At 40.0% G+C, this 19,150-nt stretch overlaps 1 protein-coding gene across 5 annotated transcripts in view; it reads right to left on the reverse strand.

Annotated features, from left to right (window-relative positions):
- Window positions 1-18,817, reverse strand: part of TFRC (transferrin receptor) — a 30,138-nt gene extending 11,321 nt beyond the window's left edge. For 2 of the 5 annotated variants that reach the window (XM_070370820.1, XM_005897804.3), the window contains exons 1-10: window positions 18,581-18,680; window positions 11,995-12,053; window positions 11,245-11,455; window positions 10,546-10,753; window positions 9,108-9,257; window positions 8,618-8,726; window positions 6,023-6,136; window positions 2,536-2,634; window positions 2,027-2,166; window positions 220-377 (exon numbers count right to left, since the gene is read on the reverse strand). In XM_070370820.1, the coding sequence (XP_070226921.1) occupies window positions 220-377; window positions 2,027-2,166; window positions 2,536-2,634; window positions 6,023-6,136; window positions 8,618-8,726; window positions 9,108-9,257; window positions 10,546-10,753; window positions 11,245-11,455; window positions 11,995-12,030 (1,225 nt within the window). In that variant the 5' untranslated portion in view covers window positions 12,031-12,053; window positions 18,581-18,680. Of the gene's footprint in view, window positions 1-219; window positions 378-2,026; window positions 2,167-2,535; window positions 2,635-6,022; window positions 6,137-8,617; window positions 8,727-9,107; window positions 9,258-10,545; window positions 10,754-11,244; window positions 11,456-11,994; window positions 12,054-17,762; window positions 17,904-18,003; window positions 18,100-18,580; window positions 18,681-18,717 lie in introns of those variants that run through there. The other 3 variants (XM_070370830.1, XM_070370834.1, XM_070370839.1) reach the window with 3 other exon arrangements.
- Window positions 18,818-19,150: the final 333 nt, after the last annotated feature.

Below are 19,150 nucleotides of genomic sequence, written 5' to 3' on the forward strand. Positions count from 1 at the left end.
AAAAAGAGATTTCCTAGGCACAATGGTCAGTTCAACAAGTTAACTTTCTAGGTTGTTATTACCTCCTACTAAAGCTGACACTTGAACAGTTAGTTCACTTTAGGACAGATATGGTTTAGCATTTCAAGAAACCAAGCCCAGTCAGTGCTCCTGCCCTCTCTCCCTCTAGCCACTTCTTTAGTGAGGAAAACCAAACAAAAAGTCCCCAAGGATCTTTACCTGGTTCTTCAAAGCCCTTAATAACTCCAAAGACGTTAAGAATTCTTATCTCCTTCAGCACATTGTTCACGCTAAGTTTCACATTCTTATCCTGTGAGGATACCAGCTTACATGAAGAGTCTGTTCCCCAAATACGAGGACAGTCTCCTTCCATATTTCTAGAAGCAGAAAGTAGAGATCAGAGTTCTGAGTTACTGTTAACTTCCTCACGGTTTACAAAATCAGTGACTTTCGAGGTCAAGAGGACAAATAGAACACACAAAATTACTCACTAGTGACCAAATACTTGTGTTTTACTCTGATCTGTAGGCAGTCATTTGAAAAGTATGAGTTGCTTCCTAGTTTAATGAATTTTTTAAAAAATTACCTATCCCACCTGATGTATGTGTTTCTGCCAGAGAATAGCTATAATTTACATTTTAAATAGACTCCAAGATGGATTAAAAATGAAGTCCGTATCTATAAAGGTGCATCAATACATTCTCATGTTTCCTAACTCTCCACTAACAAGGCAAGTGAAAGTGAGAGCCGCTCAGTCGTGTCCAAGTCTTTGAGACCCCATGGACTATATATATACAGTCCATAGAACTCTCTAGGACAGAACACTGGAGTGGGTAGCCTTTCCCTTTCCAGGGGATCTTCCCAACCCAGGGATCAAACCCAGGTCTCCCGCATTGCAGGCAGATTCTTTACCAGCTGAGTCACAAGGAAAGCCCAACAAGGCAAGTATGCATTCTTATTTCAGTTACGAAAAAATACTCTCATGCTGCTATAGTTAGGTTAGATAGCTTCCCCCTTCTGATTCCGCATGTGTTATCCAAATGACTGCTCAAAAGGGCTTACTTACATAAATAAGTCAAAACATTATTAACCCCCCAGTATGCAAGAACAAGATAAGGGGCTGGCTTCACAGATTAGGAAAGGCTTGTAGGTAGTAGGAAGAAGTAGCTGATTCTAAGTCTGGTTTTAGTCAAAAAGAATCACCTATTAAAAAAACCTATTAGACACATTATTAATAGTCATATATTAAGTCCTTGCATGTAGATGGCTCTTCATTTGATATCAGTAATCCTGCTAAGTAGAATACACTTCAGCTATACAATTATGTCAAACATCACCAGTGTGGTTAGAGTAACTTATTCTATGTCACATAGCAAATAAATACTCACGTGAATGTTTGAAAATAGACTAACATCCCCTGCCAATACGAAGGGATATATCCAGATCAAGATAAAAATTAACGACATGTACTCTAAGCAGCCTGGTTTCTATTTTTAAACAGAAATACTAGTACACTAGGGAGGATATCCAGAAGGGCTAATTATGACTATAAAGCATCTGGGAAGCTCATGAGAACTGAGGATATTCAATCTATAGACAAAGAAACAAATCATTCTGCTGCTAAAAAAGAAAGTCCAGAACTAATGGATATTCCAGGGAATAAGATTTCAGCCCAATACAAATTCTAACAGATCTTCTCCAATAACTGAATGTTGCCGTAGGTAACAAAATGCTTTAACCACAGGAAGTACTCAAGCAGAAGGTACGCCAACAATATTACACAAGAAATTCACTGGGTGGACTGAACAAGGTCTCTTCAAGTTTAACGAATCGAATGTCTATTAAGATCAGTTTATAGAGGAAAAATTTCATTTTTATATACATCAAGTTAACAGCTAACCATCCCCCAAACACCCAACATGTGTTTTAAGCCAATTGTTTTAAGATTTTATCAAATCAACAGATTATTATTTCTCCCTAATCATAAAACTTGACCCTGCAAGATGGCTTTCAAATAAGAACTTACTGAAATAGCTTTTCTGCACCGGCTCTGGTAATTGTTTGGACAGGTATGTTGGGCAATCCTGATGACTGAGATGGTGGAAATTGAGTGTGATTAAAAGAAGGGAATCCAGGTGTGTAAGGGTCACCTGTTCCCAGATGAGCCTAGTGAAACAAAAGAGTAATTAGCTCACACATTTATTCAGGAAATCCCTATAAGATTCAAATTCTGTATGAGGTTATAACCTACATTTATAGTCTGAAAGTCTCAGTGGCTCTATAATATATGACTTTTGTTTTTATATGGCATATGTCAAATTCTTAATTCAAGGTACTATTGGTAAAGTATTTTTAGCAATAAGTAATAATTAGGTTTCAAAGTCATGTAATTCATCTTCTCACTTATTGCTAAAATTCTCCAAGGGCAAAAAAAGTATTTGAGGAAGGCATAGTTCTATTGCTATTAATGTAGATGGAACCCAGCATCAATTTGTAGAACCCAGTAACTTATTTAGTCAAGAAATAAAAACTCACATGTCCAAAAACTGGAAGATTTGCATTAACAATGGGATATTTACTGTAGTCCATGTATATCAAGACACCAATTGCATTTAAACTTTCAGCATTTGCCACCTAAAGAAAAACACATAAAGCTCAGAAAATGAAGATCTAATCAACAAAAATTAAAAGAATACATACTGAACATATACTGAAAGACAAAGGGCTACAGCAGACTACACCAATACTTCCAACATTTCAATAGCTAACATGGATAGGAAAAAATACTTGCCTTAAAATTTAACTTTTTTAAAGAAATTAACTGAAAATTTTACAAGATAATTGTAGATTCATTTGTAGCTTTAAGAAATAAGAGATCCACTGTAAACTTTGCCCAGTTTTCTTTCAAAGTCTGCAGAACTAACAGCCTGAATACTAACATTGATACAATACAATCTACATATATTATTCAGACTTCTCCAGTTTTACTTGCACTCATTCATGTGTTTGTACATATTAAGTTCTAAACAATCAATCAAAATACCAAACAATTAGTTTTAACACCACAAAGATTCTTCAGTTGCCATTTGTTTTCACCCTCAACTTTTGGCAACCACTAATCTCTCTTCCATTTCTAAAACGTTGTCATTTCAAAAATGTTATATACTCCGAAAGCTAAACATAGAGTTACCATATGACCCAGCAATCTCACTCCTAGGTAGACACACAAGATAATCAGAAATATCTATTCACCTAAAATATATAAATGAATGTTTATTGTAGCACTCTTCATAAAACCAGAAAGTAGACACAGCCTAAATGTCTGTCAACTGACAAGTAAACAAGCAAAATGTGGTATATCCTTACATCAAATACTATTCAGTCAGAAAAAGAAATGAAGCACTGATTAATGGTACAGCGTGGATGAACCTTGAAAACATTATGCACGTGAAAAGAAGCCAGTCAAAAGAGGCAGAATATTGTATGATTCTGGTCATATAAAATGTCCAGAAGAGGCAAATCCATAGCAACAGAGTAGATTAGTGATTGCCAGGGACTAGAAGGAGGGAAGAATGGGGAGTAACTGAAAATGGTATAGGGTTATCTTTAGGATATAATGAAAATATTCTGGAATTAGATCATGATGGTAGTTGCACAACCTGTGTATATACTAAAAACTGAATAGTATACTTTAAAGAGTGAATTTTATGGTATATTGATTATATATCAATTTAAAAAGTAAAAAACACTTCCACTCCAATGTGGTTGCACAATAAAGCTTCACTAACTCTTAAAGACTAGAGATCTCTTCAAGAAAATTAGAGATACCAAGGGAACATTTCATGCAAAGATGGGCTCGATAAAGGACAGAAATGGTATGGACCTAACAGAAGCAGAAGATATTAAGAAGAGGTGGCAAGAATACACAGAAGAACTGTACAAAAAATATCTTCATGACCCAGATAATCACGATGGTGTGATCACTGACCTAGAGCCAGACATCCTGGAGTGTGAAGTCAAGTGGGCCTTAGAAAGCATCACTACGAACAAAGCTAGTGGAGGTGATGGAATTCCAGTGGAGCTATTTCAAATCCTCAAAGATGATGCTGTGAAAGTGCTGCACTCAATATGCTAGCAAATTTGAAAAACTCAGCAGTGGCCACAGGACTGGAAAAGGTCAGTTTTCATTCCAATCCCAAAGAAAGGCAATGCCAAAGAATGCTCAAACTACCGCACAATTGCACTCATCTCACACGCTAGTAAAGTAATGCTCAAAATTCTCCAAGCCAGGCTTCAGCAATACGTGAACCGTGAACTTCCTGATGTTCAAGCTGGTTTTAGAAAAGGCAGAGGAACCAGAGATCAAATTGCCAACATTCGCTGGATCATGGGAAAAGCAAGAGAGTTCCAGAAAAACATCTATTTCTGCTTTATTGACTATGCCAAAGCCTTTGACTGTGTGGATCACAATAGACTATGGAAAATTCTAAAAGAGATGGGAATACCAGACCACCTGACCTGCCTCTTGAGAAACCTATATGCAGGTCAGGAAGCAACAGTTAGAACTGGACATGGAACAACGACTGGTTCCAAATAGGAAAAGGAGTACGTCAAGGCTGTATATTGTCACACTGCTTATTTAACTTCTATGCAGAGTATATCAGGAGAAACGCTGGGCTGGAAGAAGCACAAGCTGGAATCAAGATTTCCAGGAGAAATATCAATAACCTCAGATATGCAGATGACACCACCCTTATGGCAGAAAGTGAAGAGGAACTAAAAAGCCTCTTGATGAAAGTGAAAGGAGAGTGAAAAAGTTGGCTTAAAGCTCAACATTCAGAAAACCAAGATCATGGCATGGCATCTGGTCCCATCACTTCATGGGAAATAGATGGGGAAACAGTGGAAACAGGGTCAGATTTTACTTTTTTGGGCTCCAAAATCACTGTAGATGGTGATTGCAGCCATGAAATTAAAAGACGCTTACTCCTTGGAAGAAAACTTATGACCAACCTAGATAGCATATTGAAAAGCAGAGACATTACTTTGCCAACAAAGGTCCATCTAGTCAAAGCTATGGTTTTTCCAGTGGTCATGTATGGATATAAGAGTTGGACTGTGAAGAAAGCTGAGCGCCGAAAAATTGATGCTTTTGAAATGTGGTATTGGAGAAGACTCTTGAGAGTCCCTTGGACTGCAAGGAGATCCAACCAGTCCATTCTAAAGGAGATCAGTCCTGGTGCTCTTTGGAAGGAATGATGCTAAAGCTGAAAGTCCAGTACTTTGGCCACCTGATGCGAAGAGTTGACTCACTGGAAAAGACTCTGATGCTGGGAGGGATTGGGGGCAGGAGGAGAAGGGGACGACAGAGGATGAGATGGCTGGATGGCATCACTGACTTGATGGACGTGAGTCTCAGTGAACTCCAGGAGTTGGTGATGGACAGGGAGGCCTGGCGTGCTGTGATTCATGGGGTCGCAAAGAGTCAGACACGACTGAGCGACTGAACTGACTGAACTGAACTCTTACAGAGAATTCAAAATATAAATAATAAAAACCCTTCCAAGACAACCACTGTCTTTCCATTCTAAGCCCTTGTATAGGTGACTTTTTATTTTCCTTTTTATAAAACACAGTTATAACTGAATCATATACATTAATATATATATATAGAGAGAGAAAGAATGTATGTGTGTGTGTGTATATATACACATAAACCTTGGTTTTATATATATATATAACTTGGTTACACAAACACAATTTAAATGTCTTTCACTTAAGCATTTCTCATAACTCCTTTTTTACTGGAGAACAATTATTGCAAAGTACTCCAAGTAGATATGCCAGTTTCAGAAGTATCCTATAACTTTAGATAACAGGAACTTATTTGATTTGTAGAGTACTTTAATAAATTATATTATCAGGTATGAGAGTTTAACACTGATGGTTTTCAGAATGTAAGAAAATTAACAATACCATTTAGCTATAGAATGATTTTATATATTTAATAACTCATACTCACCTTTTCAGCAAAACTGATTTTTCCAGCTCTTACAATCACTAAAGATCCATTCACAGGCATATTTAAATCCTCAAAGTCTTGTTTAGTGCCAAAATTAGCATGGACCAGTTTGCCCTAGGATAAGACATTAGATTCAATGAGCATTATGGTATTAGAACAATGACAGAGTCTGCTGAAAACTGAGCGCCGAAGAATTGATGCTTTTGAACTGTGGTGTTGGAGAAGACTCTTGAGAGTCCCTTAGACTGCAAGGAGATCCAACCAGTCCATCCTGAAGGAGATCAGTCCTGGGTGTTCTTTGGAAGGAATGATGCTAAAGCTGAAACTCTAATACTTTGGCCACCTGATGTGAAGAGCTGACTCATCTGAAAAGACCCTGATGCTGGGAGAGATTGAGGGCAGGAAGAGAAGGGGACGACAGAGGATGAGACGGTTGGATGGCATCACCGACTCAATGGCCATGGGTTTGGGTGAACTCCGGGATTTGGTGATGGACAGGGAGGCCTGGCATGCTGTGGTTCACGGGGTCGCAAAGAGTCAGACACAACTGACCGACTGAACTGAACTAAATATTCATATCTTTCATTACCTTACGATACCTTTCATTTAATTAACATTGACTATTTATGTTAATTTACATTGCTTCAGATATTTGGGGGAAAGAGAAAGGATAATTAAAATATGCTTAAGCAAAGAGGTATCTGTCATTAAAAACACTGTAGACTAGCCAAGGCAGAACCAATTACATAATGTTCCTATACTTGAACTGCAGATAACCAAGGACATAAGAATTAACTGAAAGCTGTGATAATAAATCCATCCAAAAGTTGTTTTAGAATAAACTAAACTTGCAGAGATCAACTTTTAGATGTTTATGTAAGTTGTCATCATAATGCTCCTAAACTCTATCAGAGTTCAGATGAATGGCTATAAACTGACATTAGCAACTAAATATCTAAACACAGATAGCATTCAGGTGAACTAATCCTCTCCACATTCTTTAACAGAACAACCTACTGAGAGAGTTAATTCTTAGGTAGGTTGATAAGACGTCCAGGGCCCCCAAGGAGGAGAAAGGGGTCTCTTGAGGAGGAGAAAAGGACAAACATTTTTTTCTACATTCCTTAGTCTTAGTCACAGAAAATGTTTTTCCCAGAACTAATGATTACACGTTAGGGGACGACAGAGGATGAGATGGCTGGATGGCATCACTGACTCGATGGTGATGGACAGGGAGGCCTGGCGTGCTGTGATTCATGGGGTCGCAAAGAGTTGGACAGGACTGAGCGACTGAACTGAATGATTACACAACAAAGCTCATCTTGCTCAAGGGTATATTTTTCCTTAAGCTCTGTACCTTGGTTATCTTGTTATATTAAGACTTATGTTATGGGAATGGGTCTGGTAAGACCTTTCTATTGTTCGTTCTAACTTTGTTAATTTAAGATGTATGTTGTGGGAGTGGGTCAGGCAAACACATATAAGGCCTTGATACACTAGTGAGTGGGGGCGCTCTGTCCTCTTCTGATGTCTATGTCAGTAGCTTTGTCTGTCCTTTTTCACTGTCATAAAACTTCTGCCACACAAAAGGTCTTGAGTGATCAAGCCTGGTCCCTGGTCCCGAAGCTAAATCTTCTTCAGAGATCACGAATCCAAAATTGTTGACTATAAACTATTACTACCTACCTCCAAAACACTGGCTTGTGGGTGGCCAGTGAAAGTGATACAGCACAGGCAACCAGGAAGACAGAGAAGAACCATAAAACTTCATTTGGCTCAGAAGACAATCTTCAGATAAGACTCTGGCATATAAATATGTGGATTTTAATCTAAAAAACCTAGATAGATCTAGCTAGCTATTTTTCAACTTCTATAGTAGTTTGGCCAAAGTTGCCTAAATTTTAAAAGATCAAGCAGTAAAGCATCAAATTAACATTAGACTCTAGCCAAGATGGTTATTTACATCTGCCTCCACATAAGGGTGAATCTGATACATGAATTCATTCAGTAAATCCTAGCATGTGTCAGGCACTGTCCGAGGCTCTGTGACATAGCAGAAAATGAAACTAACTCCTAGCCCTTTGTGTAGCTTACATGCTAGTGTGGAAACAAGTGAATAATGTCAGGCTCTGTACTTACAGGGTAAGGAGAAGGGACTGGAGGAAGGCCATTTTTGATAAGATAATCAAAGAAGACTTCCCTAGGGAGGTAATGCTGGAGAAGAGACTCCAGTGCAATGGGAGGGAAGAAGCCATGCTGATATTTAAGGGAGGAGTGGGACAGACAAAGAGAAAGGCGATCTAGAAAGGCCTTGAGGTGGGAGCATGTTTGAGTTAGAGTGTTTGAGGAACAGCAGGGAGGCGAGAGTGGCCACAGCAGAGTGAGTGAAGAGCAGAGCAGCAGAATCACTTAGGGCCTTGCCAACCAAGCTGAGGACTCGGGATTTTAACTGTGGCATAGGAGGGATGAGAACAAAAATATCCCATGACCAGCTACATTTTACAAGTAAACTTATACTAAGAACAGGAAAAGACAATGAGTTTTCGAGCTATTCAACAGGGGAATAAGAATCATGCATGGCTTTGCCTTACTCACAGTAACAGTCGCAGCCTTACTATATGCCACGTAACCCTCAGGACTCTCCACTGGGTATGCCTGACTGCCGTTACCGCTTGTACTCACTATAGACACCGAGTTTTGAGAACTGTGGGGGGAAAAAAAAAGGTTAAGGGAAAATGAAGTGAAGGCATCTTTGAGAAAAAAATTAAATGGATTTAATACATTTAGCATTTGACATACATTATTTATTTTGAAGGTCTTTGCTATAATTAGGGCTTCCCTGGTGGCTCAGATGGTAAAGAGTCCACCTGGAATGCAGGGACCCAGGTTCGATCCCTAGGTCAGGAAGATCCTATCAGGCAAGATGGTAGGAGTGAGGTTACCCATTCCAGTAATCTTGCCTGGAGAATTCCATGGACAGAGGAACCTGGTGGGCTACAATCCATGGGGTCACAGAGTCAGACAATAATTAGCACACCTGAGAATAGCTAATTCTATAAAATGAGGTTACCATCTTTCAACATACCTGCCTTTGACCTGAATCTTAATAAAATGTTCATCATGCCAGACTTTGCTGAGTTTACAGTCCTGTAATTGATTTTCAATGAAAAAAGCCAAACTGGTATCTTTTTCAGATCCAGCTTCACGTGGGACATAAGAATTTTCATTCAGCATCCTGGAGGGGAAAAAACTCACTGTTAAATGAACTAAAGTTTAACTTAAACACTGAACTCAAATATCAAGCAAGTTGTCTTAAAAGCATAACTCAATAAAATAACTGTAACCCAAAATTCTGGATTAACCAGAAAGAGACAAGCTTAGAAGGAAAAGGAAAAAAAAAGCATCTATATTTGCAGGAATTAAACCTCTTTATCTACTGTAAAGCCTCATCCCTATATATCTGCTTAGGGTAATTTTAGGGGAAAAGAGTATCCATAAGATCTGCTCTAAGCGAAATGAAAGACAGTGTTACTGTTGGTGTATTCAAGACATACAGCTTCAATTTCACTTCTTGAAGCATTCTGAATATCCCAGAAGCAAAACTCCTCTTCGTTTTGATATCTCATGACTCTTTGTAAATATACACATCACATGAGTTATATAATCTTTTTTGAGACTATAGCCTCACCCTCACTTTATCCATAATGCCTAGTGTACAGTACACACAAAAATATTCACCAGAAGAAGTAAAAATGCCAAGATTTCTCATTTAAGACCAAAAGAATTATTGTCCCATTGAAACTATTCGGGGTTAACAAAAGGTAAAAGATGAGCACCCCATGCTTACTGCAACTAAACAAAGCCCGTGCACGCAGCAATGAAGACCCAGTGCAGCCAAAAAAAGAAAAGTCTAAAGACAGAAACCTGAAGGATACTTCTTAGGGTATGGGTTGAGTAAGAACCAGAAGAAATCAAGAAATACTTGAGACTTGGGCTGTTGGTTAGTCCTGAGCTAGAGGATGAAAAAAGCTGCTGATTCCTTTATGGATAGTAGCAGGGCTCAGCATGACTTACAGGGGAATGAGATGGAAAATCAGAGAAGAACAAAGTCTGACAGCAAGCAACAGGCTACAAAGAACCATATGACAAAAGACCAAAAGCCTATGAATTTTCTTTAAAAAAAAGGGGGTGGGGTGGGGAGAGAATCTGCCTGCAATGCGGGAGACCCGAGTTCGATCCCTGGGTTGGAAAGATCCCCTGGAGAAGGGAATGGCTACCCACTCTAGTATTCTTGCCTCGAGAACCCCACGGACAGAGAAGCCTGGTGGGCTACAATCCCTGAGGTCGCAAAGAGTGGACACAACTGAGCAACTGACGCTTTCACTTTCACTACCCTTGACTGAAAATGTCTCGCCTGTTCTAACCAGCTTTTCCTCCAGACTGTCACCCTTGTTTTATTCCATTGCACCTAATAGTATTTGCTTAGGCACTGAGGTTGGACTTGTGAAGCAGCTCAGGCTTACTTGATGGCCCTGGCAAAGTCTACGGCATCCAGTTTTCCTGACAACGTTGATTTGAGGTCTGCCCAGAATATGCGAGGTACTCCAGGGAGTTGCTCTTCTGATTCGAAAGTTTCTGTCTCCTCTGGGCACGAAGGCTGTGTTCCTGCCTCTTTCCCACAATCTTGTGATTCCACACGTCTACAATAGCCCAAGTAGCCAATCATAAATCCTAAGGATAAAGAGTTTCAGAGGTGAATTCAAAGAATTTCATTTATACTCCGTTCCTGTAAGAATTGTTAATATTTTCAAATGCTGGCATTAAATTAAACTGTAAGGCATCTGAAAGTAAATGACACATCTCAGCTTTGTCTATTTAAACCATTCAATCTATTATATAATAATTTCATTTTAAACAGTTAGCTTTTCAAAGCAAAGGTAACTTTTCTTCCCAGAAGCCTTCTGTGAGTCCTCAGGGCCAGCATCTATGCTACAAATACCCTGTGCAAATTTCTAGTGTAACATTTGCACATTACACTGAAATGATCCCTGCGTTGCTCTTCTCCCACCAGGCTAACCTCAAAGGCAGGTGTAAAATCTTAGGCATCACTGTATTCCTGGTATCTTGCACAATGCACTACATAAATGTTTGCTGAGCTGGATGAACAAACTTCCTAGAGTTGACAACAAGGAATTTTTAAAGTTTTGAATGGCTGTTCTTACCAATCAAGAAAAAGACGATTACAGCAATGATCCCGTAGCAGACATATCCATTTAACCTTTTCGGTTTTGCGATACTGGTTTGGTTGCCCCTCATGTTACTGTCAACATTTTCTTCTTCATCTGCAGCTAATTTCATCTCCACATGACTGTTATCACCATCTACTTGCCGAGCCAGACTAAACCTGGTATATGACAATGGTTCTCCACCAAACTGAGATTTAAAAAAAAAAAGAAAAGAAAGCATTATGAAGGAGAAGAAAGGGAACTGGGACATTTAAAGGAAGCTTGATCAGGTGCTACTGGGCTATTACTATGACTTGCTGTACATTCTCAAGGAAAAAGTTCCCTTTTCAAGCTAGCACACTTCCTTGTGCCCAGTTCTGTCAATAGCATAAGAGGGCTGGTTCATACACTGGCCTTTATCTCATTCAGCCTTTTCATTCAGTTTCTGTTATCATGTCTACTGATAGACATTTTGACCAGTGCTTTCTTTAGTTTATCTGAACTATCTGACTATCTCTTCACTATGCCCTGAAACTTCTTACATGATTTTCCATAATTAACTCTACTCAAGACTGAATATAACCTTCCTTTGTGAGATCTAGTACACCTCAAGACCACCACTTCAAACATAAATGAGTAACTGATGATAGCTTTGGTTATTTTTTCTTGCTTACTGGGTGAAAAGCATCTTCATATGCTTCAGACTCTTGCAAACTGGTGACAGAGAAATACATCTTAAAATCATACCAAGTTAGAGAATGCTGATCTGGCTTGATCCATCATTCTGAGCTGCCACACAGAAGAGCCTAGACACAAAACAGAGAATTAGCATAATGAGATATCTAAGAGTCAGATGCGATTGAGTGACTTCACTATCACTTTTCACTTTCATGCACTGGAGAAGGAAATGGCAACCCACTCTGGTGTTCTTGCCTGGAGAATCCCAGGGACGGCGGAGCCTGGTGGCTGCTGTCTATGGGGTTGCACAGAGTTGGACACGACTGAAGCGACTTAGCAGCAGCAGCAGCAGCAACACAGATACCACTGTATTAGACTAGTGAGGACTTTCCATTAAGTATTATATATCGTTTACTTTTAAATATATTATCACCTTTCTAGAAAGGATCTTTAACCAAGATAGTTTAACATGACAACTAAATTTAGGGTGACCCTTGACTAGCTACTGAATTGAGGGGGGGATGAGGTGAGTTGAGGACAGCCTGAAGGATATTATTGGGAGAAGTAAGAAATTTGAATACAGACTATATCCTAGACAACAGTATTGTATCAATATTAGATTTAGAATTGTGATATGGTACTGCATTTTCTGGAGGACTATGTCCTTGTTAGGAGATTAATGCCAATGGTTTTAAGCATGAAGTATCGTGATGTCTGTCACTTACTTTCAAATAGTTCACTTTAACTGAATTTACTAGACAAAGAAAAGGGACAAATACAAAAGACAATAGACTGGCACCTGAAAAAAAAAAAAACTAACAAAAGTAAAATTAAGCCAAAGACTGGTTATGCTACACAAATCGGTAACAAATCAAGCCAACAGAAAAGGAGAGAAAACCCGATCTTTCTGATTAAATGAACAATTTCTAACAAATGATTTGATAGATCTTTGATGCAAAAAGAATAGATAAAAGAAAAGCATAGAGTATGCTATTTTACAGATGAAAAGGCCAATTATTTGAGACCTTAAGTGACTTGTTCAAGGTTGAAAACTGATCACCTAAAAATGAGGTCCAACAGCTTTCTATGAAACTGGTTTTACAGAGAGCATGTTCTCATCTCCAGAAATTTAAGAAATTACTTTTAACTTTTTTCAAAGCAAACTATGCCTCTGTAACTAAGAGTCTTAAAAGTTAAAGCACAGGTATTAATTGAAATCTAGATTTTTCTAGTTAATTTGGTTTGAGTGCATCTAGATGCTTGAAAGTATGTTGAGATGTATATAAAAAGACATTTATTTCACACTGTTTTAAAGCTTTTCCTCTAAAAGTATACTCATAGCACATTTAACACCCACACAGCAAAAAGCAAGATGTGATATATATGTAGATTGTAAAACAAAGAAACTATACAAACTGGCATTAGAAAAGTCTCCTATCAAACTCTATTAACAAAAGAAAAAAAAAAATTTTTTTTTAATCCTCAAGCTTTAAAGACCAGAGCCAACAAGCAAAAGTTCATACTCTTAGAAGCACAATCTCACCCCATCTGGTACAAAAAGCTTATCACTATCACTGCACTCAACTGTATAAACCCAATCACTAGAGCCAGAACTGGAAGGCCCCACCCTGAACCAATTTTAATCACCCTTTTCTAGGAAAAAAGGGCTTACCAGCTTAATATGCATCTGACTCAGCCACTCCTCAAGGTTTCTAGTTTTAAATGAATTTTAAGACTAAAGTGACAATACATTCAAATAAGTGATCTAAATAAAAGGTATAAATAAACAATGAGGAGATTGAGTGCACGTCTAAAGAAACAGATATTAATAGCACATGTCATGATTTTGCATAGTTAAAATATATTTTTTACTGAGCAAACAGACACACTATTTCTATTTCAATCCCCAGACACAAAATTAAGACTGTAACATAAAAGAAATCAAGTCAGAGGAGGAAAAAAAGTGTGACCTAGGTAATTCTCATTTTTTTTAATTAACTTATTTTTTATTGAAGGATAATTGCTGTACAGAATTTTGCTGTTTTCTGTCAAACCTCAACATCAATCAGCCATAGGTATACATATACCCCCTCCCTTTTGAAACTCCCTCCCATCTCCCTCCCCATCCCACCCTTCTAGGTTGATACAGAGCCCCTGTTTGAGTTTCCTGAGCCATACAGCAAATTCCGGTTGCCTATCTATTTTACATATTACCATATGTAAGTTTCCATGGTACTCTTTCCATACATCTCACCCTCTCCTCCCCTCTCCCCATGTCCATAAGTCTGTTCTCTATGTCTGTTTCTCCATCATTGCCCTGTAAATAAATTCTTCAGTACCATTCTTCTAGATTCCATATATATGTGTTAGAATACGATATTTATCTTTCTCTTTCTGATTCACTTCACTCTATATAATAGGTTCTAGGTTCATCCACCTCATTAGAACTGACTCAAATGCATTCCTTTTTATGGCTGAGTAATATTCCATCATGTGTGTGTACTACAACTTTTTTATCCATTCATCTATCCATGGACCTCTAGGTTGCTTCCATGTTCTAGCTACTGTAAAGAGTGCTGCAATGAACAATGGGACACTTGTGTCTTTTTCAATTTTAGGGGTGGAACTGCTGGGTCACATGGTGGTTTTATTCCTAATTTTTTAAGGAATATCCATACTGTCTTCCATAGTGGCTGTATCAATTTACATTCTCACCAACAGTGCAAGAGTGTTCCCTTTTCTCCACACCCTCGGTAATTCTCATTTTAACTCCATCATTTAAGCCCACATCTGTGAAGAACACAATTCTATCCACATTTTCATTCTATCTAAAATGATATCCACAAAGGCTCTTCCTAAAGTTTTACCCATAACAAAATTGAGTCATTTTTTCAAAATAATTTCACCCATTAGTAAAGCTTTCTATTTAAAAGAATCCCTTAATGTTTTTTCTAACTGAAATGTGCTCTAAAAGCATGGGAGAAAAACTTTTCATACCAACCTATAAACAAGTAGTTCACAAGACTACATATATAAGCCAAACAACTCTTACTTAGCTTATTTCAAGATGTCACCATCAGTGCTAACAATCTATTACAAAAGACAACCCAAAATCACCTTGATTTTTATTTATATTAGCTTCTTGTGTATCCTTGGTGTTCTCAATGATAACTGGGAAAAATATTCAGTTTCTCACACTAATGAAAATTCAGGTAAGCAAAATCAGAGCCCCACATGTTTTGAACATGAAATGGAAGAAATGTTTTAAACTGAGCCATGGGATGGAAGACAGAAGGCAGACAAAGGTAATAGCTAGACAACAGTCCCAAGCTTCTTTCAAATTCAAATCATCTTATTCCTACTTTCTTGATATGTGGCATTAATTTTCTATTTAATTTTTTAATATGGTAATTATCTTGAGGTCTTATGCTACTTTGGGATGTCTTAAAAATCATAGGTCTGTACAAAATATATATAGCTAATGAGATTAGGTACCAAAATACACTTTCACCTACATAGAAAACATATTCAAAGCCACTACTCCACTTTACCTGAAATAAAAATAAGACACATGTTTTTTAATACAACCCCATTTCAATTTAGAAAACAAGCCACAGTTTCAAGTCCTTGGAGCTCACATAAATGAAGTTTCTCTGTCTGCTTCTCTGTTCTAGAGACCTTCACCACCTAATAACTTCACTGCCCTCTACCTTCTCCAGAATGAGACAAAATCCAGCCCCGACCTCTACCCACTAACATTCTTCCTTTGTTCTTAAAGTCCTACCCATTTCTTCCCGGATCAGCTCAAGGGCCATCTCTATGAAGCCTTCTCTGACTGATTTCTCTATCCCACAAAATTTGATGTGGAATTATGTGGTAATCAACAAAGTAAAGACAACTTTATTTTTTAACAGTACCAAGGCATGCTAAATGTACATGAGGTTCACATTTCATATAATTTAGAAATTATATGAAAAGGAGTATAATGAAAACCTTGGATGTAGACTCTTCCCATCCTTGCTACTCACTGGGCAAAGCTTGGGTAGGTAAGAAATTTTTAAAAGTAGAAAAACCTTAACCTTTACCTGGCAGAGCTCCAAGATGTCAAGTAATTGGTTACAGAAACCCATTTTGTAAACAGTTTCCCAAGACACTTATGCATTTGCAGGTGAAAATGAAAAGATTACAGGGACTTACAAAACTGCATGGCCCTTAGAACACATAGCTTGGGTATACCCAGAATGACTTATAAAGAGACGGCTGGTCAAGGTTTTTACTAGCTTTAAGAGTCTAACTTTATGAGCCTAAAATGAAAAAGTAGTGGAAGGAATCAAAGAAAACAAAGCAAAATGTTCATTCTTATTTAGCTTTCTGAGAAAATGATTGCTCAAGTTGAAGGTCAGGACCACTTGAAGTCCCTGCAGTCTATCTGTGTAGTGGTCATCTGAGAGAGCAGACAGAGGGGGCACACACACAAGAGTTCTAAAAGACCTCAGAGAGTCATTTTTAAGAGCTTTCAATTGTTGTCGGATTCAAGGTGAACTGGGAGCTTTCTTCATTACAAATAGCTACGTAATCAAAGGCAAGTAAATACCACTCCTTAGGGCAGAGTTAGCTGAGTTGTTTGCTATCCAACAGTCTTCCGCACAGGCTAGGTTCACCACCACCATTCCTTAACAAGAACATTCCATCAAAGACAAGTTGAAGGGTACTATGCTACATACAGACTTTTGGAAAACATTTCCTATCAATGACAAAATTTTTAATTCTGGATTTTGTGTAACATATTGAGTCTATTACAGTCCCAAATTGAGAAAAACAACAACAAAAACAGTCAATCCTAAAGGAAGTCAATCCTGAACGTTCATTGGAAAGACTGACGCTGAAGCTTCAATACTTTGGCCACCCAATGCGAAGAGCCAACTTGGAAAAGACCCTGATGCTGGGAAAGACTGAGGGCAGGAGAAGGGGGTGACAGAGGATGAGATGGTTGGGTGGCATCACCGACTCAATGGACATGGGTTTGCGTAAACTCCAGGAGATGGTGAAGGAAGGACAGGGAAGCCTGGGGTCCTGCAGTCCATGGAGTGGCAAAGAGTCAGACATGACTTAGCAACTGTCTGAACAACAATAATCCAAAACTGAGGAAAAAACCAAAGCAAAACAAAAAACCTCACAGGACCAGTCAGTATTTTAGGGAGCCTAACCTTAATTTTCAAAGCAGAAAAAATCAGGGAGGGAATTCCCTGGCAGTCCAGTGGTTAAGATTCTGGACTCCCACCGCAAGGGGCACAGGTTTCAGCCCTGGCCTGGGGAACTAAGATCCCAACCACTTCTGGAAATCACCTTAAATGTCTTGGTCAATAAGGTCAAATTCCCCAGCTCAGCAATGGAATCAGCATCTAGTATTCCAAACTCCTATCTAAGCCTCGAATAAAGGTTATCAGGTGTCCAAATACTTCTGTAACAGGATAACTATCTCCTCGTTCAACCTTCTTAGCAGAAAAAGCACTAGCAATCAATTTCCTTGGCATACCCAGTCACCACAATCTGGCCTATGGCAAAATGTTAACCTGGGTCAAGTCACAACTGGCCCACCCGCCCCATTACTAGCTTACAAAGCTGTCCACTACCAACAGTGATACAATGGGCTTCCAAGGCGTTTTATATCGTCAAGCACAGCCCTTTGATACCACATCGCTAATTTCCTGATGGCAAAAGCAGATTCCAATCCAAATAGCTTTTACTTGGCCCCTAGACCATAGCTTTCACAAAATAGAAGTCTTATTCCTACGGTCTCCCATCTGTTAGTGAGAAGAGTCTAGCAATCCAAATACCTGCGGGATTCAGTCGGCTTAGAAAAACTGAGAACCCACACACAAGGCCAACAGGCAGCGCCGAAAGATCAGGTTGTACTAGAGTTCAGATATACAGCTTACAGAAACCCTTGTCTACATGCCCAGGACACAGTCGTAATGCAGTCTACTGAGGACAGCTTTGTCCCTTTCAACAATGAGACCACGGCCCCGGCAGGCCCCGAGGAATCCAAGGGCTACGAGCTCAAGGTCATCCACGCACCCCGACCGCCGTTCGCTGGGAATACTTCCTGAAAGGGCCACGTGCTCCCCGCAGAGTGGCTCAGCGCTGCGGCAGCGTGGCTGACGCCTCGCTCCCGGGCCTGCAGCCTACGGCTGTCCCAAGAGTGCCTGCATCTTCTCAGGGCGAGCTAGTGAGGAAAAGGGATCCGGGTGACCTGGGAAGCCGGGAGCAAAATAGCAGGGCGTAGAACGACAGTGGAACACCCCTCATATCGCCCTCAGGACCCTAACAGAACCTATTCGCAGGATTGGGGGCCGAGGGGCGGAGGGCACCGGTAAGGGAAAGGTCGGGCAGCCCGCCCCGCAGCGCCGCTGCACCCCGCTTGCACCTGCAGCCTGGCTCCGCTCCCCGCCACAGCCCCTTTCCCGCCGCCACGCGGGCTACGTTCCCGCCCGCCAACCCGGAGGCGCTGCAGCCTCCGGGCGCCCCTCGCGGCTCCCCAGGCTGCTGGACCGCACCGAGGAGGGTCGCACCCAAGCCCGCTCCGAGCAGCCCCCCGCAAGCTGAGGGGAGGGTAGGAGAGTCGGCGGGATTCTAGCAGCCGCGTGTCACTCACAGAAGGACCTCCCCGTCCGCTGCTTCCCGGCCCGCCACCAGTCTTTGCCGACACCCTCTGGTGGGATAACCACCCCCAACCTGCAGTTTATAGTTTGGTCCCGCCCTCTCCCTTGCGTCACTTCCTATATCACGTACACCTTCAGAGGCGCTCGGGAAAAAGACAGCCTGGGGCTAGGAGTGGACAGGCAGTCGGATGGAGTCCCTCCGCTGGAGCGCGGGACCGAGGTCGGAGGGAAAAGGCGCGAGACTGCAAGTGCAGGAGGGGTTGGGCGAGCGGTGTACTAACTTCCTCCTCGCGTCCTTAGCTGGCGCGCAGCCGCAGCCCTGCCTCCCGGAGCCCTCAGTCTAACCTTGACCGATCTTCTGGCTGTGCAGTGCAAGGTCAAATGGTGTTAGCGTTTACTCGTAAATGCTGGATACTTAAACTGAAATATTTATTTTAAAGTGTCTGTCGTTGATGGAATATTAAGTAGGCACTAAAGCCATGTTGTGAATATATGTTTTGCAGCTTCAGAAATAGGATAAGCAAAGCAGAATTAAAAGCAAAATGTAATTGTATAGCACAGGG

The sequence above is a fragment of the Bos mutus genome, chromosome 1 (genome assembly GCF_027580195.1).
Source record: "Bos mutus isolate GX-2022 chromosome 1, NWIPB_WYAK_1.1, whole genome shotgun sequence".
Lineage (NCBI taxonomy): Eukaryota > Metazoa > Chordata > Mammalia > Artiodactyla > Bovidae > Bos > Bos mutus.